Genomic DNA, 24,819 nt, shown 5'->3' with positions numbered 1-24,819 from the left:
ATTCCCCTCGTTTACTGTCGCACACCCACTAAACCTGAAAGTCAGTTGCCCTGTTGTTATCTTTTCATTCAGCAGCCTAACAGCCCATGGATAGAAGCTGTTCTTTACCCTGTTGGTGCGACTAATCATTCTTCTATATCTTCTGCCTGAGGGCCAGGGTGTGAATCACCCCTGAGAATTTTCCTCACTCTCCTGAGGCAACATTCTTCCGCTATTTCATCCAGTGGGTTCACCGGACAGCCCATAATATCTTGTGCTGTATTCACCACCCTCTGCAGGCACTTCCTATCAGCTGATGTCTAACCAGCGTACCACACCGTGTTGCAGTATGAAAAGACACTTTAGTCCAGTCAAAGGAGATCATCAGATGTTGATTGACATTGTTCTTCTGCAAGACTCTGAGGAGATGGAGTACCTTTACCTTTTACCTATATGCAACATTAATAGAAGTAGAGACTTTCCTTCACTGAAACATTTTCAGAATGAAAACATTACAATGCAGAAACAGGAATATTTAAATAATTCCCCCCAATAATATTTATTATTTTCAGTAGATAAACATAATAAAAAAGAAAAGATTAACAATAATAAAGACAAACAAAAAATAGGAGAAAAGAGAAAAAAGAAAAAAGATACATACAACATATTACCGCTTAATTAATTAAAATTACCGTAAGTACCGTCCATCTTCATAAACATAGTATTTGACTTCCTCGAATCTCTTCCATCTGAATTTCTTAGTAATTATATGTAGCAGTTTCCAATATCAGTGTTTCAAAAGACCATATCACAGTCCTAATCATATTACACAGCTTTCCTTATTGTACATTTTCTTATTTATAAATCTAATTCCATTTTAATCCTAGGCCTAATTGTTTCTATCAAGTGGTTTCATATCTTTAATATTACAATATTTATTCAAATAGTCTTTAAATTTCTTCCAGTCTTCTTGATGTTCCTCTTCTTTCTGGTCGCGGATTCTCCCGGTGAGAATTTAATTAAATAAATGAATTGTTGCATAAGGACTGGGGGCTGAATGTCAGCAGGTTGTGTTAGGAAAAGCCAGCAAGTGAGTTCAAAGGCCAGACCTGCCGGGGATAGCTCAGCTGGTAGAGTGATGAGACTCCTAATGCCAGGGTCATGGGTCGGAGCCCCATTTAGGCAAAAAAAAATAAATTCCTGCATTCCAGGGGGTTGGACTAGATGACCCTTGGGGTTCCTTCAAACTCAAAGATTCTATGATAAGTGAGATTTGAACCAGGATTTTTCCTGGGTGTTCATTCGTGCCACTACACAACGAGGCATCTTAACATTTGAGCAGCCCAAATGTAGTCCATAACACATACACAGAAACTCGCTTTTTCCTTTTTAATGAACGGCAGCCACTACCCGACACCAAGACTGGAAACTGCACAATAACATTTGCATTTCAATAGCTCATCCTTGAGCACGTGCACTATAAAACTTTCCTTGCTGAGCAGTCCTCCCCTTAGCCGCTGGATGGCAAAACAAAAGGAAAGCGAAATAGCAAAAACTGTCATTTTAAAGGGAGGATTTGCAATTGCTGCCCTCTGGTGGAGATGATGCAAAACCAAAAGTGCAGAGAACAGGCAATTGCTTCCACGTTTAGCCTTGTTATCCTCCCGGAATACGTCAAACGCCTCCGAGTCACCGCCACATCTTGCAGTAATAGTCCATTTTGCACACATCAAATAGGTAATTTGTGGGATTTGCCGGTTCACATTACGGCCATTGCCTTAAATAGCTTCTGAAATGCAAAGGAAAATCTTCTATTATTGGATGATAGGTAGCTCTAAAAAAAACGGGAAAAACGAAGATCATGGCCACTGGGCCCATCACCTCCTGGCAAATAGAAGGGGAAGAAATGGAGGCAGTGAGAGATTTTACTTTCTTGGGCTCCATGATCACTGCAGATGGTGACAGCAGTCATGAAATTAAAAGACGCCTGCTTCTTGGGAGAAAAGCTATGACAAACCTAGACAGCATCTTAAAAAGCAGAGACATCACCTTGCCAACAAAGGTCTGCATAGTTAAAGCTATGGTTTTCCCAGTAGTGATGTATGGAAGTGAGAGCTGGACCATAAAGAAGGCTGATCGCCAAATAATTGATGCTTATGAAGTATGGTGCTGGAGGAGACTCTTGAGAGTCCCATGGACTGCAAGAAGATCAAACCTCTCCATTCTGAAGGAAATCAGCCCTGAGTGCTCACTGGAAGGACAGATCCTGAAGCTGAGGCTCCAATACTTTCGCCACTTCATGAGAAGAGAAGACTCCCTGGAAAAGACCCTGATGTTGGGAAAGATGGAGGGCACAAGGAGAAGGGGACGACAGAGGATAAGATGGTTGAACAGTGTTCTCGAAGCTTCGAGTTTGACCAAACTGCAGGAGGCAGTGGAAGACAGGAGTGCCTGGCGTGCTCTGGTCCATGGGGTCACGAAGAGTCGGACACGACTAAACGACTAAACAACAACAAGCTCTAAAGGGAACCACCCTAAAGAGGGCATCATGGAAGCGAGAGCCATTTTCCCCAATAATCACAGCCGGGATTCTTGCTTGCTCTTGGTTTTTATCGCTGTCAATGCAACAGCCTCCCAAGGGGGACGTGATAAACCAAGATTAACCTCCAGGGAGATACTTTGGTGCTTCAGTTGTCGTCGGGAGTCCAGATTGCATCAGCTCCAGCCAATGTGGTCAGGGATGATGGGAGCTGCGGTACAATGAAATGTGGAGGGCATCAAGCTGGCTACCATATTTGCTGCTCCTGTGCAGCCTCTTTGGCACGGATGAGGCATAAGAAGAAAGGGAGGAGCGAGGCTCTAGGACAGGGGTGAGGGAACTGCTGCCCTATAGCCAGTTCCAGTCTGTGAAGCCTCCCCATCTGGCCCCCTGAGGTTCCAACCAAGACTCTCTGGAGTCCATCCCTTTGCCACCCATTGCTCCTGGAGAATCAAGAACTTGTGATTGTGCTGGAACCACTAGCTAGGTTTTGGGGCAACTTTCCAAAGCACATACTTAAGTGTTTTTCTGCTTTTCCTAGTGTCTATGAAATATACTCGGAGTGTTGATTTCATGCTCTTTATTTCAGCTCATGGCAAACAGTGAATGAGTCCTTTCCCCAAAAACCTCTGGCTATATATACATTATTTACACAATGGGTCCCATGTGATTGGCTGATTCAACTCCCCTCCTGAAGCCTGATTGGACTGTTCCTACAGGCCAATCAGGTTGCTGATTCACCTCCTCCTGGAGCCTGATTGGGCTGCTCCTGCAGACCAATCAGGTTGTTGCCTTCTAGGATCCTACCTGCCTATTGTTCTAGGATCCAAGCTCAGTAGGTAACACTCTCGGAGGTCGTACGCCTTGGAACACCAGTCTCTGGAAATCACAAATGAGGACTGTTGCATTCAAGTCCTGCTTACAGACTTCCCATGGGCATCTGGCTGGCCACTGTGAAAAAAGGATGAACTTCTGGCCTAATCCAGGATGTCCTAATTCTGAGCAAAGTGTTAGTTGGATACACTCTACATAAATGCACATATAAAATGTCCTTTCATACTGCATCACGGTGTGGTACACTGATAGGAAGTGCCTACAGAGGGTGGTGAATACAGCACAAGATATTATGGGCTGTACCGTGAATCCGCTGGATGACATCATGGAAGAACTCAGGAGAGTGAGGAAAATTCTCAGGGATGATTCACACCCTGGCCGGCACTTTCTTGATCTCCCGCCCTTGGGCAAAAGATATAGAAGCAAGATTAGTCACACCAACAGGGTAAAGAACAGCTTCTATCCGTGGGCTGTTAGGCTGCTGAATGAAAAGATAACAACAGGGCAACTGACTTTTGGGTTTGGTGGGTGTGCGTCAGTAAACAAGGGGAATTAAGACTAAGAGCGCTGAGTGGGGGTGTTCGTGTAATCTCACTGTATACAAGTTGTACAAGTGACGATAAAGTATTTCAATTTATTTACACCTTGCCAGGATACATTAGTCTCCTGGCCCCCAAAGGTTGCCTTGGAATTAGCAAGGAGAAGAATTTTAACCAGTGATCAGGAACTGCTTTTCAGCCTGACGGCAGGTTTCTGGGAGTTTCATAACAGGGGTGGGCAGCGCCAGAGGTAAAACTGGGCATAGCAATTAGTGTACTTTTTTACCTTTTTAAAGGTAAAGGGACCTCTGACCGTTAGGTCTAGTTGTGGCCGACTCTGGGGTTGCGGCGCTCATCTCACTTTATTGGCTGAGGGAGCCGGCGTACAGCTTCCAGGTCATGTGGCCAGCATGACTAAACTGCTTCTGGCGAACCAGAGCAGCGCACGGAAATGCCGTTTACCTTCCCGCTGGAGTGGTACCTATTTATCTACTTGCATTTTGATGTGCTTTCGAACTGCTAGGTTGGCAGGAGCAGGGACCGAGCAACAGGAGCTCACCCTGTCACGGGGATTCGAACCGCCAACCTTCTGATCAGCAAGTCCTAGGTTCTGTGGTTTAACCCAAAGCACCACCCCGCGTCCCTTTTTACCTTTGTACAGTAGGCTAATTCCCACACAATCTGACACAACCCTTTCCTTCCTCCCTACAGGCAAGCCAGAGGCCGGGTCAGAGTTCAGTGATGCGCTCCAGCCAGACAAAAATATTTGAGGTTCACTAAGTGGGGCAAGAGTCTGTCTGGGGAGAGGGTGTGACTCCCGGATCTGAGGTACTCCACCCCGATTTAAGCCAGCAAACAGCAAGGCTATCACATGAAAACGCCGCCCCGCATCCTCCAGAATTCATGGACACCGCTTGTCAATGCGTAGGCAGCGCATCGTGCGCATTCCTCTGGCGTAAACCCAACCAGCGCGGTCCCAACAGTGTTTACTCCGCGGTCTCTGGCTGACTTCTTAATGGACGCCTCTATCAGCCAAGGCGACACGTAGTGATACGTTCTCCCGAGAAGGCTGTAGGAAACATATCCCGATTTGTCGCCCGCGGCCCAGCTGGGGTCATGCTCGTCAAAGCTTTCCACGTTGCACGCTATTTCGATTTGCCCGTTGTGTGGGAAAGCCATCGACTGCACGCCCTTCAGGCCTCCGGCACTACTGCCCCGGACGGAGCCTGCGATCGCCTTGGCCGTAGTCAAGTCTTGTGTGTCGACAGTCACGTTGCAATTCATCACGTAAGGGCTGGCCCCGACCCCTGAAACGATCAGAAAATGAGCCACCGGTGCGAGTCAAAATTAATGGTTATGTGATGGCCTGGGATTCGAACTCGGAGGCTGAACCTGAGGAATCCCAGCCTGCACAGGAGTCCCCGCCTCCAGAACCAGCTGAGCCGGGGCTGGGGCTTGAGCCTGAAGGGTCCTCACCTGTGCTGGATCCTCAGTTGCAGGCATCAGCTGAGTCTGCTCTGGCTCCTGAGGTGATGGAGGACCCATTGCCTGCAGGTGCTCCACTCTCAGCCCCGTCAGGGGAAGGTGAGGTTGCCTCTGGATCCGGTAACCCTCCAGCCTCTCCTGAGCTGCAGAGGCTCAGGGCAGAGAGGCGGAGGGAACTAAGTTCCCGCAGGAGGAGGGCTCGCCTCCAGGCCAGGAAAGGCAAGTCACCAGAGGATCAGGGCCGCCCTATGCCTCAGGGCAGATAAAAGCCAGCCAGCCCCAGTCCCAGGTTGCGGGAGCAACATTGTTGGTAGCCTGTTCCTGTCTGCACCCTGCCCTGCTCTTCTGCCAGAGGTCCTGACCTCACCCGACTCCCTGCCTTGGACCCCACTTCAGCTTTGACGGACAGCCTCCATACTGCAGCATCGACCTTGGACTGGACTCAGACCTTGCCGCACGGTTAACCCTTGGGACCAGCACAGGTTGTTAGGTTAGTTTGGCTTCTGCATCTACTCTTCAGATACTTGGTCGAGTAGTTTCTAAGCCTTGGAAAAGGACTTTGGCTAATCCTTCACTTATACACCAGGCAATATTCAGTATTCTTTATCAAGAGATTGAGTAGTACAGTTGTACCTTGGTTCTCAAGCAGAATGCGTTCCGGGAGTCCATTTGACTCCCGGAACCGCTCAAAAACCAAGACATGGCTTCTGATTGGCTGCAGGAGCGTCCTGCAGCCAATTGGAAACGGCAGAAGCCACGTCGGACGTTCGGCTTCCGAAAATCGTTCGGAAACTGAAGCACCCACTTCTGGCTTTTGAGCGTACAAGTTCCAAGGCATTCGGCAACCAAAGAATGACTGTAGTTGGATCCAGAAGACCCAAGGAGAGTCCAAAGCAGGTCTGGTGAGTTTTATGGCCTAGAGAGACTTACCAGGACTGCAAATAAATGTCTGGAGGAGGGCATATGCTGCCCCCAGGCCTGCAGTTCCCAAGCTTTTACATAAATTCTCTGGAAGGGCATTCCAGGGGAAGGGAAGTTGCAGAGCAAAGTCTGTTTCTCACACTGAGCACTGAGCTACCTCGGTGCAAATAGAAGTCAGCCAGTGGTGAATCTAGTAAATAAATCAAAGGTACTGCACTCAAGAGCTATTCCCCAGGGAAAAGCAGTTTTATATCTGCCTCTTTGTAAGCAACGTGAAAGAAGGAAGGGGAGAAACTCCACCTGGGATAAATCATCATTGCAAATTGTTCATGATGAAGAAAAGAGTGTGAAAGTTTAATATTTCTCCGAGGTCTTTTCTTTTCCTTTCCTCCTCGGAGTTCTGACTCATTGTCTTTGTAGTTTATGAGCCAGAGCCTGGATAGAAACAAAGATCTTTACAGCAAAAAAAAAAAAAAGAACACAAACCCTCAAGGCCAAATTGTTGAGGTAGAGGGAAAATAAAAACAAATGCACTAATTAACATCTGGTGTGTGTTCCTTTCTCACAAACCCAAATGCAGTATGTGTGTGACAGCGCTGGCAATAATAACTGGTTTAAGGATTCTTGCGGCAGAATGACGTCTGAAGAAACAGGATTTTTTTTTTTAAAAAATGGATTATTCAATCAAAGTACATAAGGAGCTTTGTTTTATGCAGAGCGTTTTTTAAGTAGGTTAATTCTAAGTGGGTCAATAGGAGAATAATTACTGTTATTCTCTTGATATCTACCCCCCTCCCCATTCTATATTAAATATTTAACCAATTCTCTTCAATGGATTGTAGCAATGCCTCATCCGTCCTCCTTTCAAAACATTTGAAATCGTTTACTGGGCACAATCCAGGGTACGAAACAAGCCCAATTGATATTGTGGGGCTTAAAAAGAAAAGAAAAGATATCAATGGTACCCAAATGCTTGATAGTACATGCTCAAAAACGGCTATAATTGTCTGCTATTGACCACATGATGACCAATTGTAAACTCACATCGAAACTCAGAAGTCAGGTCATTTGACCCCCTATTATTACTGACAATTAATGTTGTGAAATTATTTAAATGGGCAATTTGCCTACTGGCAACGCAGCGGAGCCCAAAAGGGAATTCTTTAGCCACTCCAGGAATTCTGGGATTTTTGTAGTTGTTGTCCCGTTTGGTAATGAGCTTCCAGGTCTCACATCTTTACACAGGGACTTAAGATAAACAACACTCGAAATGAATCTTATAAGACAGGGATAGGGAAACCGTGACCCTCCAAATGCTGTTGGATTCCAGTTCCCATCAGTACCCAGTGGAGACAGCCCATGGTTATTGATGATGGGACTTGGAGTCCAACAACATCTCTAGGGGTCACAGTTCCTCCACCCGTTTTAAGAGACAATCATTTATTGGTTTATTTTTCAAAAGATAGCCTGCGTGGGAAAGTCAAAACCTTTGTAGACTTCAAGAAGGTTCTGGAGTTACCTGAAGGGATTCAACACAAAATATTGCTTACACGAGAATAGATTAATTGATTTGCGACCATTAACGGTTGCCATTAATTTGATCTGAACTGATTTTATAATGAATTGATTTTAGAATGCTGTATTATTTTTCTGTTGTTAGCTGCTCTGAGCCCGGCTTTGGATGGGGAGGGCGGGATATAAATGAAATTTTATTATTTATTATCACAGCCTACATCAAATTAAGAGCAAAAAGCTGCCAGGTGCCTCAAGGTCTTCTGCTCTTAAATAACTCTATGCATTTCCTGTTGCTTCTTGGTGCTCTCTCTTTCTCAATACCCCCACAAGTCGTCCTCTCCCCAGTCCTTTTGAATGACACTTTATTCCCCATCCCCATCTCAAAAGCCTAAGACTTCCGTCCTACAAATCCGCTCCACTTCCCAGTGGGGAGGAGTTGCGGTGGACCACGTGGCCGCCCACTCCCCACCGGGGGTGGGGGACTCTGTCCCCCATTGCCTGGGGGTTCCCGGCCACGTCAGCGCCCGGCCAGCCAATCCGCTGGCCGGGGGGGGGGCGTGGCCGGGGCCGTTTAAACAGAGGAGCGAGCCAGAGGACTTCCTCTTTGGCTCGCTTCCTCGATCACCCACCCTCCCTCCCTATTTTGCAAGTTAGGCAATGGCCTTGCTATGGACTTCGGTTGGTCACCTCGGTTGTCTGAGGGGCCTGGTAGGAATTTTTCCACTTGGCAAATTGGCACTGGCCACTTGGTTTTCGCCTACCTCGTAGCAATCGCCACAACTTTGTTAGGGTTGCGGTTAGGCATTGTTTGACCTTGTGTGGGGGAGGGGAGGTGTGGCCATCACCTGCCCCTCCATGCTTAAGGGTATTCCGTTAAAGGAATCCGGGGGTGTTGATCTAGTCTGAATCCCGGCTGGCGAGATAAGGCCTTGACACGACCCCGACGGGAACACCAGGGGGAGCTTGAGCGGACACGGAGCAATGGAGCCAAACTGCAAGAAAGAAGATTCCACCTAAACATTAGGAAGAACTTCCTGACAGTAAGAGCTGTTCGACAGTGGAATTTGCTGCCAAGGAGTGTGGTGGAGTCTCCTTCTTTGGAGGTCTTTAAGCAGAGGCTTGACAACCATATGTCAGGAGTGCTCTGATGGTGTTTCCTGCTTGGCAGGGGGTTGGACTCGATGGCCCTTGTGGTCTCTTCCAACTCTATGATTCTATGATTCTATGATTCTATGATTCTATGAGTTGATTCGCATCGACAGGGCTCCCCCTACCGGTGGTTTACCCTTACTGGGACTTCCTGCACAATGGGAAGGAGTCAGATATAGTCAGGTCCAATCAATACCTAAGCCAATACCACTCACATTCTGTAATTTCAATAACGTTGTGGCCAAAATTTGCCCAATAACATAAACCTAATATCCGTGTCTGAGTTATTTCCAACAAGGAGGTGGCTGCGGGATCTTGACACGTAAGTGCAATAGGCTTGGGAATAAGTTCTAATGAACTCTGTGACGCCCCAAGTAAGCAAAGACTGGGCAGCAAGCCTATGCAACTTTAATCCCTTATTAGTCTTCCTATCTTCCCTCTCTCAATTTTTGGTACACTCACCTGTCTCTTATCTGCATTCTCTCCCATTCTCAATATTTATATGTAAGCTCCACTGGGGAGTGGGCTATATTCCTCTGTGAAGTCCTAGAGACATTGATTGCCTTGTACCCATGACAAAAACAGCTACAATGAACATTGCCATCATTTCATACCTGTTAAACCGTGTCTTAAGGTAGGCAACAGCCCTACATCAGGGATAACAGTGGCTGCATTGAAAGCTCTGCGGTTAAACCATCCCAGCTGTTTTCTTCTTTGAACCAGACTTTGCTTCTCTGGGAGATGAGCTTGACCAAAAAGAAATATGCTGCATCCAGGAACACGGCAGACCAGGGTCTCTGCTATATCTGAGGGAAGAGAGGAACAGAAGGGAAGTACTACAGCTAGAACAGGGGTGGCAGCCTTTGGGGGTGAGTACTCTGGAATTTTGAAGGAGTGGTGTGGGTGCAATCACAAAATGGCTGCCGTGGGAACATGACGGAACACAAAATGGCGGTCAAGGGGATGTGGTGTAGCACAAAACGGATGCTACATCTATTAAAAAAAAGAGATAGGACGAACAGGTCTGGGCATGTCCCACACTAGCGGACAGGGGCAGGGAAGCACCTCTCCTCTGTTCAGAATGGAAGAGGCAGTGATGATTGTCCAATCCTGGCCTCCAACGAAACGTGGGCAGGTTTGAGGAGGCGTGTTCAATGTAGTAGAAGCCCTTGCCAGTGCCAACAAAAACTGAGCAGGAAACGAAAAGAGTCTGTTGCGCATTGTGGGTTTTGGAGGGAATCATTACTGGCATTTTTCTCGAGCACCAGTGTGGCGATCACACAGGGTCCCCGGACGTTTGACGGTCTATTGATCCCTGTGCCACCACTGTGATTGCTTTCTTCGCTGCCACCAACCCGTTTCTCTCGGGTACACACGGAGCCCAGACAGTTGTTAACATTAACAAATAATCAAGTTTATTTTTATAAGCATGAACAAGTTTATGGTTTCAGTTAATTTTTCTTGTCAGTTTCTTAATCTTAGTTCTTTTACTGTCCTATACATTCCTAACAACTTCAAACTGATTATCCCAACTATCTATCTGACTCCACCTAACAGTTCCTCTCACTTTCTCACAACACAACTCGACCAACCCACAGACTTTATCCTCCCTCTTCCTTCTCCAACTCCCAACTCTCAACTGACTTCCACATAACTCTACCTCTCACTCTAACTCCTCCCCTCAGTTCCCACTGGCCAATCACATCACATCACACTCACTTAACCCTTTCCTTATGACCCACCTAGGAGGCAAAGGCCACAACCAGGGGATGCAGTGTCAGGCACATGGGCACCATGCTGGTGACCCCGAGTGAGAAGAAACACAAGAAGAAAGACTAAGAGAGCAGCTAAGCTGTAGACTGGGGCTGCCTACGCTATACATATGCAGTGGCTACAAATTTGCCCCCAAGCCAAGTTCAAGGTTCTCGTGTCAACCTAAGAAACCCTAAACAACCTGAGACCTGGGTACCTGAAAGAAGATGGCTGCCTAACTGGTGGCCTGCTGAGATCTATCTTGCAAAAGAAGAGGCTCGCCCGGTGTCTTTGTTATGTATCCTTAGGCGCCAGGCAAAAGCATTCCTCTTCTTCCAGGACTTTAGCTAATGAAACAATCAACGGCCTTTTAAACTGTGTGTATGGGGTTACTGTTTTTGTCTGTTATCATGGTATGTAATTTTGTGTTGTTCTTTCGTAAACCTCCCTGTGATCCTTGGATGAAGGGCGGTATAGAAAACAAACAGACAACCAGAGGAAAAGCCTTTTCCATTATGGCACCCAGTATGTGAGGGATGCGGGTGGCGCTGTGGGTTAAACCACAGAGCCTAGGACTTGCTGATCAGAAGGTCAGCGGTTCGAATCCCCGTGACGGGGTGAGCTCCTGTTGCTCGGTCCCTGCTCCTGCCAACCTAGCAGTTCGAAAGCACGTCAAAATGCAAGTAGATAAATAGGTACTGCTCGGGCAGGAAGGTAAACGGCATTTCCGTGCGCTGCTCTGATTCGCCAGAAGCGGCTTAGTCATGCTGGCCACATGACCCGGAAGCTGTCTGCAGACAAATGCCGGCTCCCTCGGCCAATAAAGCGAGATGAGCGCCGCAACCCTAGAGTCAGTCGCGACTGGACCTAATGGTCAGGGGTCCCTTTACCTTTTTACCCAGTATGTGGGCACCCTCATCTCCCTTCAAAAATAAGGCAAGTGCTGCCTTTGTTACATGATTTGATGTATGCTAAGAACTTTTCTAATGCACCCAGGCATATGCTAGTTATTAATGCAGAGCTTTTAGTAGAATTGGCTGCTTGTACTGTGATGGCTGTATTTTAACACATTGCTTTTAACATATATATATATATACATATATTTGCACTGCTGTGAACCTCCCTGGTGTTTCTTGTGAAGGGTGGGATATTAATGTGTTAAACAAACACACAAGCAGGCAACAGGTCTGAGAAAGTGTGAATATGTGAGCAAGGTGGCAACTGATTATCTAAAATGCTGTGCTGTCATTCCAGTTGCAAATTTTACAACCATGCTTTGGAGTATACATTAAACAGCTGCACTAAATGGTTTAGAATGGGTTTAGCCAACGCCGTCCCCTCCACTTGTTGTTAGACTCCAGTTCCCATCACCACTGACGATGGGTCATGCTGGCTGGAGTTGGCGGGAGTTTGAATCCCAAGAACATTTGCAGAGTGCCACCTCGCCCTACCCCTAATAATAATAATAATAATAATAATAATAATAATAATAATAATATATTATTTATACCCCGCCCATCTGGCTGAGTTTCCCCAGCCACTCTGGGCAGCTTCCAATCAAGTGTTAAAAACAATACAGCATTAAATATTAAAAACTTCCCTGAACAGGGCTGCCTTCAGATGTCTTTTAAAGATAGGATAGCTGCTTATTTTCCTTCACATCTGAAGGGAGGGTGTTCCACAGGGTGGGCGCCACAACCGAGAAGGCCCTCTGTCTGGTTCCCTGTAACCTCACTTCTCGCAATGAGGGAACCGCCAGAAGGCCCTCGGCGCTGGATCTCAGTGTCTGGGCTGAACGATGGGGGTGGAGACGCTCCTTCAGGTATACAGGACCGAGGCCGTTTAGGGCTTTAAAGGTCAGCACCAACACTTTGAATTGTGCTAGGAAACGTACTGGGAGCCAATGCAGATCTCTCAGGACCGGTGTTATGTGATCCTGGCGGCCACTCTCAGTTACCAGTCTAGGTGCCGCATTCTGGATTAACTGCAGTTTCCGGGTCACCTTCAAAGCTAGCCCCACATACAGCGCATTGCAGTAGTCCAAGCGGGAGATAACTAGAGCATGCACCACTCTGGCAAGACAGTCCGCGAGCAGGTAGGGTCTCAGCCTGCGCACCAGGTGGAGCTGGTAGACAGCTGCCCTGGACACAGAATTAACCTGCGCCTCCATGGACAGCTGTGAGTCCAAAATGACTCCCAGGCTGTGCACCTGGTCCTTCAGTTACCCCAGTTAATTTAGAGAGATGCCTCTGCTTTGACAGAAGAACAATCCAACATGAATCGGTGACTACATTAAGGATCCTTGGGCCAGATCTTGTGCAGCCAAGCTGGGGCCCTCCAGGTGTTGCTAGACTACAACTCTCATCATCCCTGGCCAAAGGCCATGCTGGCTGGGGATGATGGGAAATTGGAGTCCAACCAACCATATACTGAGGTCGCGACATTGACTAACCCCCCCCCCCCCTGTGCTGGATGTTCAGGTTCCGCTTACTTCGAGCCACTGTTCCGCACTCTTCCACATCGACACCTGACAATGGGTAAATGGGCACCAAGTCTACTGCGCCAAGGCAAGGGTGGATTCCAGAATGTTCCGCCATATCTATTGAAGCAAAAGCCTCCACACAGGCAGCAACGACAGACCTGCCTAACAAAACACAAAGAGGGCGAAAGAAACTTTATCAAACCCATTATTAACTAAATCTGAAAAGGAAAACTAAATCTTAGCCACTCTTGCCCCAAATATGTTTTAATTAAAAACATTCACACACAAAGAAAAAACATAGACAAACTCCCTCCCGCCCCTTGCGACTCTTTCTAGTGACATAGATAAGGTAACTTCTCTTTCTCATTTACACAAAGCACTAATTTTGGGAGAAATGTGAAGCTCTTACGACTCTTACAAATCTACCCACCTTGAAGCAGGGTTCTTATTATATGCAACAAACACACTTTAAAAATATACTAACAAAATAGCCCACTTGGTATCTTGGAGGGTTTGCTATTGAATCACAATCTACAAGGGTGTATTTTTTTAGTGAAGTGCTGAACACAACCGTGTTAATTATGGCCACCTGACATCCTCCTGCTAACTTTGTCTGACAAGACTGCTTTTGATTCACTTTGTAAACATCCCTATAGAACGTCCTTAGCAGAAAAGATAAGAAAGAATATTTTATTCTGCGCCTCCTCCATCGCACAGCCTGAATTCAAAAGTAAGCTTTGCTGCAGTCCAAACACAAATTACCTGGGAATAAATTCCCATTGAATTCAATATAATTTAATTCTGAGTAGACATGGTTAGGAGTGTGATGTTAATTGGGGAACTGGCTCTTGTAAACCAGTGTTGAAGGGAAATTCTACACAACACATCCCTCTCAAATCTAGCTGAATGTTATTTATTTTCAAAAACTGTTAAGAGGGCTTCCAGAGAAGAGCTTCTTGTCACAAACGATCAGTCACACCATAATTTTCTGTGTTTGTGATTCAAGTGCAACCATTCACCAAGGGGATTAAAACATCACCTTTTTTTGGAAATATGTGCCTTTGTATTTATATAATTTTTCAGCTGAGGATTTTTTTAAAGTCCTCATTTATCAAGGAAGCTAAACACCAGAGTATGTTTTTTGAGAGAAGCAATGCGTTTTAAAATGTACTGTTTTACTCTCAGGCAAACATGTATACAACTGCAAACTTTGCATTGAAAAACACAACATTCAAAGGCCAATAATAATAATAATAATAATAATAATAATAATAATATGAGCTGGGACATTTTAATACATATTTTTAAAACTTACCCAGTCTGTCAACTGGAGCTGCAATAGTTATGACGGACCTGTTATAGTCATAGTCAGAAAATATATTAAGCACAGTTGCTGGGAGATGCTCCTGGCCTACGGGGAGGAAAAAAATGGAACATTTCTTGTGGTTCAGACAACAAATAAAGGCTTCTAATTTAGCTTAAGCACATGCTATGTTTTGAAGAGGTACATTCTGATCCTAAATCCATTAATTGCAAAATAAGTTCTAGCAAGCTAAATGGAGCATACATCGGTGCAAGCATGATAGATTAGAAAAATATTGAACAGTTTTGCTCAATGCAATCTGTGGCCTTAAAGCTATTGCTCCCATCAGCTACAGTCAGTATGGCCAGTGGCCAGAGATGATGGGAATTGTGTTATGATATAGAAGCAATGCAGCTGCGAGCTGCTAGCTGGAAAACATCACATGATGTTGGGACTGTCCATGGGAAACAGAGGGCACCGGAATTAGCTCAGAGTGTAATATGAGCTGTACAGGAAGTGTTTTTTTCTCTCTCGACTGCTGGAGCTTGAAGAGAGCAGTCATGTTTTTTGTAACGCTGCAAAGACAGAAATAAAGGCATGAAAATACGTTTTCTGTCTATCTCTTTCCCCTGCCGGGGGGGTGGGGGCAGGTAAGAGGGGTGTGTTCTTCTCACGCTGAGAAGGATCGCCTATCGCGACCTCTGCCTGGATCTTGCCGGGAAAGCAGACAGGGAGGTCAACAGGAGACCAAGCCGGGTGCCTGGGAGAGTTGCCAGTTTCTCCTGATAAAGGCTTGATTTCCGACAAATTGTAGTCTAGCTATCCATTCTTAAGGAAATCAGCCCTGAGTGCTCACTGGAAGGACAGATCCTGAAGCTGAGACTCCAATACTTTGACCACCTCATGAGAAGAGAAGACTCCCTGGAAAAGAGCCTGATGTTGGGAAAGATGGAGGGCACAAGGAGAAGGGGACGACAGAGGACGAGATGGTGGGGCAGTGTTCTTGAAGCTACCGGCATGAGTTTGACCAAACTGGGGGAGGCAGTGGAAGACAGGAGTGCCTGGCGTGCTCTGGTCCATGGGGTCATGAAGAGTCGGACACGACTAAACGACTAAACAACAACAACAAGTGGGGGGCAACAGGTTCCCCACCCCGGTCTGAGAGAGTACAGATAGGCAACACAATCCAGGGCTTGTCATTATGAAAACCATACTGGCTGAAATTCCCAATTCTTGGCAACTTCATTAACGGGTGAGGGCTGGTATTCTCCTGCATCTGTTTGCCCTAAGTTTGTTCACACAATGAACTTCAGACTTAGCCTGAAAGAGATGCCAGGATAAAAAAACTCTTACAAGTACACAAACAGAAACGCCACCCCGAAGTTTTAGAATGTGTTAGTCAGTGATTAACAGATCAATGGCCTTCTTTTGTGCAACCACAGCTCATGCAAACTATATCCATAAACTTCACAAAGGCTGCCATTTGGTAGGACTTCAGAAATGCGTGGCTGACCAAACCATAGCTATCATAAAAACCAGAGGGCTGGAAGGGACTCAAGAGTGTCGTTTAGTCTTAGCTCCTGCCCCGAGGCAGGACTTTCTATACATACTTCACACACACACACCCCAACATACGGCTTCAGAGCTTCACGAACATCAACGTCAATGTTTGGTTGGGTGGGTGAGAACGGAAAGCTCAAGCTTGAAAGCTCAACTAATGTTTTCTCATCAAAGCTTCATTTGTGCCTGGGGGCTCAGAACACCATCCGTTTCCAGGACTACGGCTAACACTGGAATACGTACAGTCAAGTGCCTCTGAGAATGTGCAGAGTGCAATTTTCTTACCGAATCAACAACCCTGAAGCAGCAGGTAATGGGAAAGACTGAGACCCTAGGGAGCCACTGATAGCCAGAACAGATAATGCTGGACGAAATGGGCAGATAAGTCGGACATGGTATAAGGAAGGTTTTAAAAATTATCCTTACAGGGTCCTCGCTGCGAGATCACATTCACCCAGTGCTATACCAGCTGCACTGGCTCCCAGTGGAGTACAGGATCAGGTTTAAGATGCTGGTTTTAACCTTTAAAGCCCTATACAGCCTAGGACCCTCGTACCTACGGGACCACCTCTCCTGGTATGTCCCATGGAGGACCTTATGGTCTTCAAACAAAAACATCTTGGAGGTCCCGGGCCACATGACCCAGAAGCTGTACGCCGGCTCCCTCGGCCAAAAAAGCGAAATGAGCGCCGCAACCCCAGAGTCGGCCACGACTGGACCTAATGGTCAGGGGTCCCTTTACCTTTACCCTTTAAGTGCAGGATGATGACATTAATATGCAACCTGAGGGTTTAAAAGCATTTTCATGTTTGAGATATCCTAAAGAGAAAAGATAAAAAATATGCTTGAGATATTCTAAAACGAGAAATTATAAAGAAAGTGCATATTAGATCCTCGCTTTATTGGCCAAGGGAGCCGGCGTTTGTCCGCAGACAGCTTCCAGATCATGCGGCCAGCATGACTAAGCCGCTTCTGCCAACCAGAGCAGCGCACGGAAATGCCGTTTACCTTCCCGCTGGCGCGGTACCTATTTATCTACTTGCACTTTGAGGTGCTTTCGAACTGCTAGGTTGGCATCCTTCTGATCGGCCAGTCCTAGGCTCTGTGGTTTAACCCACAGCGCCACCTGCATCCCATATTTGGAGTAGATCTACATTATTCTTACCATTATCCTCACAAACCGCAGCTCTTGCTACTTTCTCAACAATGTCCTTTCTTCTTCCTTCTGAAATGTTTAGCAAACAAGCAGCCAGACGCAAGCCAGTTCTGCTGGAAGACATTTTCGCCCCTGTAATAAAAGAATACTCCTTAATTCCAACGGAACAGGCAAGGTACCGGTAGCATTCTCCAATGCTGCTGTCAAAGTGTTCCTTCTCTCTCAACAGGAGGAAACTGCTTCCAGTCACTTCACGACATCCCTTAGCCCAGGACAAAATCCCTACACGAAAGCATTTGTTTCATGCTGACATTCACACAAATCTTGTGGATGCAAATCATAAAATATGACACCGCCACGTAGGTCTCTGGCTGTTTTTGGACTACAATTCCCATCATCCCTACCTAGTAAGCCCAGTGGTCAGGGATGATGGGAATTGTAGTCCAGAAAGAGCCAGAGACCAAAGGTTGGGAAAACACTGCTATGTGGCTTTAAATCCCTGTCTCTCTGTGCACTGGGAAGCTAAAATTGGACGCCCCTTCTGGAGAGTACATATACAGACATGCACCTGTGTAAGTAACACTGTCATAAATTACGATCTGCACCATGCAATTCTGCCTAGCAAGCCCATCTTGACCAAGTGCAGTTATGTTATGAAATTCTTCACATTGTTATAGATTAAATGCCAAATTTAGGTGCAATCTAGATGCTTCCAGGCGATTGTTTAAAAATGGGGTCGGTGCTCCTTGTAGATGCTTTTTGCAGCACCCACGACACCACTGACATCAAAATGACAGCCTGTATTCCCCCCACGGGACGTGGGTGGCGCTGTGGGTTAAACCACAGAGCCTAGGACTTGCCGATCAGAAGGTCGGCGGTTGGAATCCCCGCAGTGGGGTGAGCTCTCATTGCTCGGTCCCTGCTCCTGCCAACCTAGCAGTTCAAAAGCACGTCCAAGTGCAAGTAGATAAATAGGTACCGCTCCGGCGGGAAGGTAAACGGTGTTTCCGTGCACTGCTCTGGTTTGCCAGAAGTGGCTTAGTCATGCTGGCCACATGACCCGGAAGCTGTACGCCGGCTCCCTCGGCCAATAAAGCAAGACGAGCGCCACAACCCCAGAGACGGTCACGACTGGACCTAATGGTCAGGGGTCCCTTTACATTTTTATTCCCCCCACACACACACACACATTTAACACAGACTCACTCTTTCTCATGGAAATCAAATAATTGTTTTCTCTTTTTTGATATCTCAGTGCCCTGTACTAAATCCCTATATAAGGGAGTAGGCTCCACTGAATAAAGTGTGCCTTACTTTTTAGTAGACTCGTACAGGATTGCACTGATTGCGTTGTTTTCCGTTTTGAAGCACATTTTGCTTGAAATGATTTCAGTATAAGGAAGAAAACAATGAGACTTTTGTTTCAGGACTTCTGTATTATTTGATCGCGGCATGTATGAACGGGTAGAAAATTATATATATTATACATATATATTATACATACAAGCTGGGGGTGGGAAGGGCTGCCGCACGAATCCCCAAAATTAAGACAGAGCTGTATCTAGACTAAATGGTGGTCTACTTACAATGTTGGAAACAAGTCTGGTCGGCTAGCAGAGCAGGTTCAGGGTATTTTGCTATTAACCAATACTAGTATCTCTGGTTTGCAGCATCCGACCAGACAGCAACTGCACCAAAATCTGCAAAGCGCGGAGGCAAAACAAACCTAAGACTTCCAAGAACAGGAACTTTTTCTTACTTTCTGTCAATGTCCCTCCCAGACTGCAAACGCCACGTGAGTTTTGGAAGGTTACTGCTTTGCTGGGAGCCTCTTCCGGGAAACTGGTGTGCGACTATTTTCACACTGCTGTTGGTGCGGGATTTGTCGTGTGCGCTCCACCTCCCCTCGCTCCTCCCGGAAAATGCGTTGCTCCGTGGATTAATTTCGCGCAGAGATTTGAATCGCTCTGCAGATTCCTGTGCAAGAGACGGCTGGTTACAGGAAAGAGCTCGGAGATGCCAGCTTTGTTCCTCTTCCTCTGCAAAGTCTGCTTTCGCGCAATCTTGTGTTTGTTTGATTTTATGTTGGATGGGCACTGTCGCGGTAGCATCGCCTACCTTACCAAGGGTCCAGTTACAGATAGGTAGCCGTGTTAGGCTGCCATAGTCAAAATAAAAAAATTCCTTCCAGTAGCACCTTAAAGACCAACTAAGTTAGTTCTTGGTATGAGCTTTCGTGCGCATGCGTGCATGCGCATGTGTATCTGAAGAAGTGTGCATGCACACGAAAGCTCATACCAAGAACTAACTTAGTTGGTCTTTAAGGTGCTACTGGAAGGAATTTTTTTATTCTTACCAAGGGTGTAGCGGCGGGGGCGGGGGGGAGCAGCTGCCGCCCCCCAAAATATAGTAAACAAATAAAAAAATAAAAGTAGAAATTGTAGAAAGGTTTTGACAGATTGTTCCGAGCCCTTGGGGTCAAAAGGAAATAATTTAAAACATTTCATCCCGAATCTGCTAGACAGAGCCAGACAGAGGATGGTGGGTGTCTTGCACACACACACACACACCACAACATAAATCCTGGCTATGCCCATGCATAAAAAGCAGAGGCATCACCTTGCCGACAAAGGTCCGTATAGTTAAAGCTATGGTTTTCCCAGTAGTGATGTATGGAAGTGAGAGCTGGACCATAAAGAAGGATGATGGCTGAAGAATTTATGCTTTTGAATTCTGGTGCTGGAGGAGACTCTTGAGAGTCCCATGGACTGCAAGAAGATCAAATCTATCCATAAGGAAATCAGCCCTGAGTGCTCACTGGAAGGACAGATCCTGAAGCTGAGACTCCAATACTTTGGCCACCTCATGAGAAGAGAAGACTCCCTGGAAAAGACCCTGATGTTGGGAAAGATGGAGGGCACAAGGAGAAGGGGACGACAGAGGACGAGATGGTTGGACAGTGTTCTCGAAGCTACAAACATGAGTCTGACCAAACTGCGGGAGGCAGTGGAAGACAGGAGTGCCTGGCGTGCTCTGGTCCATGGGGTCACGAAGAGTCGGACACGACTAAACGACTAAACAACAACAAAAATGCCCATGCAAGGGAACATCATAAATCGCAAAGCAATGGCAACATTTGCTTGCTAAAGTGAAGTCCAGATTACTGCACTTTGGAGCAAGCAGCAGCAGGAGGAGGAGGAGGTTCTCACTTACAACACTCCAGATTTTATGACATTTACATCTTGACTTTGCTACAAGGAGCTCACCATGGCATAAATGCAGTGCCGGATTTACGTATAAGCTAAACAAGCTATAGCTTAAGGCCCCACTCTCTTGGCCCCCAAAAAATGTAAAGGAAAAAAACCTGGATGTACATTTCCAAAAATATGAGATAAAAAAAATACAATAAAACCTACATACAGTTAGAGCTTAATAATTATTTCACTACAGTCATACCTCAGGTTGAAGTAGCTTCAGGTTAAGTATTTTTGGGTTGCGCTCCGTGGCGACCCGGAAGTAACGGAGCACGTTATTTCTGGGTTTTGCCGCTTGCGCATGCGCAGACACTCAAAATGACGTCACGCGCATGTGCGGAAGCGGCGAATCGTGACCCGCGGACGCAGGTTGCGTTCACTTCAGGATGCGAATGGGGCTCTGGAACGGATCCCATTCACATCCAGAGGTATCACTGTATTAATATACTTCTTAATTATATTTCACTATTAATATACTTCTTCTTAACTGTCTTTCAGTTCAACAATTACTTTTATAAAATACATATTTTGTTATGTGCAAATGGCTTTAATAATAATACCTTCATTGTCAATGTACAACCCATGTACAATGAAATTAACCGAGCCTCCCTTCCCCCCCCCAACACTCAATCTCATTGTACTCTGTACTTGTCACACAACACATCAACCCCGAAAGTCAGTTGCACTATATTATTTTCTGTTCAGCAGCCTAACAGCCCACGGATAGAAACTTTTTTTTAGCCTGTTGGTATGACTGATTACCTATTAGGTCCATAAATATAGCATATATTCAACACAAAAAACAGCGACAATTTGTTGTTGACAAAGGACAGCTGGACATATAAAGGGCCCCATTACCTTCCGTAGCTTAGGGCCTCATCAAACCTAAATCCAGCCCTGCATAAATGCCATGGTTCTGCTCCCCGTTTTGCTCTCACAGCAACCCTGTGAGGTGACAGAGTACTTAACCCAAGGTCACCCAGTAGATGCTTTGATCTCAGCTCCATCTACCTCTCTTGCAGCAAATTCTTCCTAATCAGTTTCTTAACAAATGTCAAAAGACATAGTATATACTATCACTGAAAACGTTACGGTTAAATCTAATAATCAGATGGTAAAATATAGGATATAGTAAATTTATTATTCAAGCTAGAATGTGCAGCACCATCTTGTGGTGATCAGAGTTCATTTTATATTTAGATTTATATTTTATATTTAGAAGTCAATAGAATATTAGCCCTGGGTGCTCACTGGAAGGACAGATTGTGAAGCTGAGGCTCCAATACTTTGGCCACCTCATGAGAAGAGAAGACTCCCTGGAAAAGAGCCTGATGTTGGGAAAGATGGAGGGCACAAGGAGAAGGGGACGACAGAGGACAAGATGGTTGGACAGTGTTCTTGAAGCGACAAACATGAGTCTGACCAAGCTCCGGGAGGCAGTGGAAGACAGGGGTGCCTGGCGTGCTCTGGTCCAGGGGGTCACGAAGAGTCGGACACGACGAAACGACTAAACAACAACAACAACAACAACAAAGAATATTAGCTAGATAACAAAAGTATATTTCACATTAAAAAGTAACAGTGTGGTTCTACCCACCTCATGCCACCTAGATGAGGAAAGGATCGCTATTAAATCACCTTTCACCAGCAAAATAAAACATTATCCTTACACTGACAGAACGCAGCCATTCCAAAGGACACAAAATGTGTGGGGGTGCAGCAGGAAAGCAGCAGAACAGATAAGATGTGCAACAATATGTTTTATTTTCCAATGAATACTTCGTGTTCTGTGGCTACTGAGCATGCTTACTGGGCTGTTTTCCTCCAGTTAGTGTTTGTTTTTGTAAAGTTTTTTGTACTCCTGAAAACTTTGAGGTTGAAACAGTATCTTCCACAAAAAGGATAATAGGCTTAAGTGCCACATATTTCTAACTGCAAGTGTGCTTGCACAACATTTTAGGAAATGTAATGAGAAATAAAATCACTTTTGTTGGGGACTCTCTTCACTGGTTGCATTAGCATATATAAAGAACATTTCAAAATAAAATATTACCAATGGATGTCAGATGTAAAATGCACGTTTAAAACAGCACAATTAACAAGAGAATCCAAAATTATCGTAATATAATAATAATAATAATTTGGGGACGCGGGTGGCGCTGTGGGTAAAAGCTCAGCGCCTAGGACTTGCTGATCGCATGGTCGGCAGTTCGAATCCCCGCGGCGGGGTGAGCTCCCGTCGTTCGGTCCCAGCTCCTGCCCACCTAGCAGTTTGAAAGCACCCTTAAGTGCAAGTAGATAAATAGGTACCACTTTATAGCGGGAAGGTAAACAGCGTTTCCGTGTGCTGTGCTGGTGCTGGCTCGCCAGAGCAGCTTTGGCACGCTGGCCACGTGACCCGGAAGTGTCTTCGGACAGCGCTGGCCCCCAGCCTCTTAAGCGAGATGAGCGCACAACCCTAGAGTCTGGCAAGACTGGCCCATACGGGCAGGGGTACCTTTACCTTTAATAATAATAATAATAATTTATTGATACCCTGCCCATCTGGCTGGATTTCCCCAGGCACTTTGGGCAGCTCCCAACAGAATATTAAAAATGCGATCATATCAGCTGTTGTTGCTGCCAATCCTGCCAATGGTGGTTCATGGCAAGCAGGCGGCTGTGGAAGCTCAGGCTCAATGACCTGGGTTGGTGCTAAGAGACAGCCAAGATGGTCTCTGGCCTCTTCAGCAGCCTCAGCTTTTGTAGTTGGAGTCAGTCATGGCACTGCCATCCCAGGCCAGGTGGGAAAGGCCTGCAAGGCAGAGAGCAGGTCTTCCAGGCCTAACAGCCAAGGTGGTCTGAGTTCAAGGACACATTTTGGCTAGGCAAGTATTCAAGGAGGGTACAGAGCAGGACCGATGAGAGGTGTGGCCTTGGAGAAATGTCCCAAGGGCCAGACAGAGGTATGGGAAATGCTGGTGCCAAGTTATTTTGCACCGTAAAGGTAAAGGGACCCCTGACCATTAGGTCCAGTCATGGCCGACTCTGGGGTTGTGATGCTCATCTCGCTTTATTGGCCAAGGGAGCTGGCGTACAGCTTCCGGGTCATGTGGCCAGCATGACTAAACCGCTTCTGGCGAACCAGAGCAGCACACGGAAACGCCGTTTACCTTCCCGCCGGAGCGGTACCTATTTATCTACTTGCACTTGGACGTGCTTTTGAACTGCTAGGTTGGCAGGAGCAGGGACCAAGCAACGGGAGCTCACCCTGTCGTGGGGATTCAAACCGCCAACCTTCTGATCGGCAAGTCCTAGGCTCTGTGGTTTGACCCACAGCGCCACCCGCGTCCCTCTATTTTGCACCCTAGGCAAGGCTACTGACTTGCACCTCTACTTCCAGCAACTTGCTAACTTTGGTTTACAAAACAGATGTGGGGGGAAAGCGCAGAACGTGAAACTGCTCAATATATTTTAAATTGAAAGAGTAAGTTATACAGGTGGTGGACATTTTGCATGCATCCAGTTGACATGTGACCGACATGCATACCACTTTCGGCTCCGGAAGGTGATGGAACAGGCTTAAGTGTGACCACAATGGCCATTGCACAATGACCCCCACACAAACAGGGTGTTGTTGCCTGGGCAACAACCTTTGGTTCTCTTTCACAACTGCAAAATAAAATGTTTTAGCGCACAAATCATTTTGAATAATATTGTGAATTTGCATAAATCTGTGCCCCACTGAGGTCTGTGCCCTGGGACATGGCCCCATCCCAAAGTGACCCCATCCTTAGCTAGTGAAGGAGCAGCTTAAAAAGGAGCCCGTTTTTTAAAAATCAAAAAATATTGGCCAAAAATTGGAAATTACAAGAAGTACCAACAGTGGAGGGATGGCAGATGAAGATGACGGACTTTTGGGAGCTAGCCGACCTGACCGGAAGAGTCTGCAACCAGAAAGAGGAGGAGTACCAAGAGGAATGGAAGAAATTTAAAGACTATTTAAAACAAAAAAATTCCTTCTAGTAGCACCTTAAAGACCAACTAAGTTAGTTCTTGGTATGAGCTTTCGTGTGCAAGCACACTTCTTCAGATACACTTTAAGGTGCTACTAGAAGGAATTTTTTTGTTTTGACTATGGCAGACCAACACGGCTACCTATCTGTAACAAAGACTATTTAGTTAAATATGTTAAGATAACTTAAATAGAATTACTTACGAGTATCAGATTGGCCTAGGACTTAAATAAGCGATGTTGTAGAATACTATGGCAAAAAAAATAAAAATGAAAAGAAAGAAAGATGTTAATTGACCAAGTAAATTTTATGTGAAAATAGTTTTGGAAAACTGCTACAATGATTTATATGGAAAC

General features: G+C 46.0%; 1 protein-coding gene and 1 long non-coding RNA gene across 4 annotated transcripts; one reads left to right on the top strand and one right to left on the bottom strand.

Moving 5' to 3' along the window:
* Nucleotides 1-3,083: 3,083 nt before the first annotated feature.
* FTCDNL1 (formiminotransferase cyclodeaminase N-terminal like) lies at nt 3,084-19,265 on the bottom strand. 3 transcript variants are annotated; one of them, XR_014518161.1, is made up of 7 exons: nt 18,801-19,263; nt 17,224-17,346; nt 14,511-14,606; nt 13,205-13,357; nt 9,576-9,767; nt 4,543-5,198; nt 3,084-4,177 (listed from the first exon to the last, which is right to left on the bottom strand). XR_014518161.1 is itself a non-coding variant. In XM_083470366.1 (6 exons), exons 2-6 carry the CDS (start codon nt 17,336-17,338, stop codon nt 4,759-4,761), a joined length of 996 nt encoding a protein of 331 aa, XP_083326492.1. In that variant the 5' UTR covers nt 17,339-17,346; nt 18,941-19,265; the 3' UTR covers nt 4,531-4,758. The 3 variants fall into 3 exon arrangements, 2 of the variants coding, with proteins under 2 accessions (XP_083326492.1, XP_083326491.1); XM_083470366.1 differs by lacking the exon at nt 3,084-4,177 and having other exon boundaries at nt 4,531-5,198; nt 18,941-19,265; XM_083470365.1 differs by lacking the exon at nt 3,084-4,177 and having other exon boundaries at nt 4,531-5,198.
* On the top strand, nt 5,157-6,958 carry LOC310691400. Its single transcript, XR_014518492.1, has 2 exons — nt 5,157-5,244; nt 5,859-6,958. It is a non-coding gene; the product is annotated as an uncharacterized lncRNA (long non-coding RNA).
* Nucleotides 19,266-24,819: the final 5,554 nt, after the last annotated feature.

The sequence above is a fragment of the Podarcis liolepis genome, assembly GCF_965112155.1.
Source record: "Podarcis liolepis genome assembly, chromosome: 1".
Classification (NCBI taxonomy): domain Eukaryota; kingdom Metazoa; phylum Chordata; class Lepidosauria; order Squamata; family Lacertidae; genus Podarcis; species Podarcis liolepis.
The sequence above is the reverse complement of the archived record's forward strand: the minus strand, read 5'-3'. Positions and strand labels throughout refer to the sequence as shown.

Coding starts and splice junctions, on each gene's coding strand:
- FTCDNL1 (XM_083470366.1), bottom strand. CDS start 17,338: ATGTCTTCCAGCAGAACTGGCTTGCGTCTGGCTGCTTGTTTGCTAAAC. Junction 14,607..17,223: donor TGCGGTTTGTGAGGATAATG/GTAAGAATAATG, acceptor TCCTCCCCGTAG/GCCAGGAGCATCTCCCAGCA. Junction 13,358..14,510: donor AGCTCCAGTTGACAGACTGG/GTAAGTTTTAAA, acceptor GTGTTTTGTTAG/GCAGGTCTGTCGTTGCTGCC.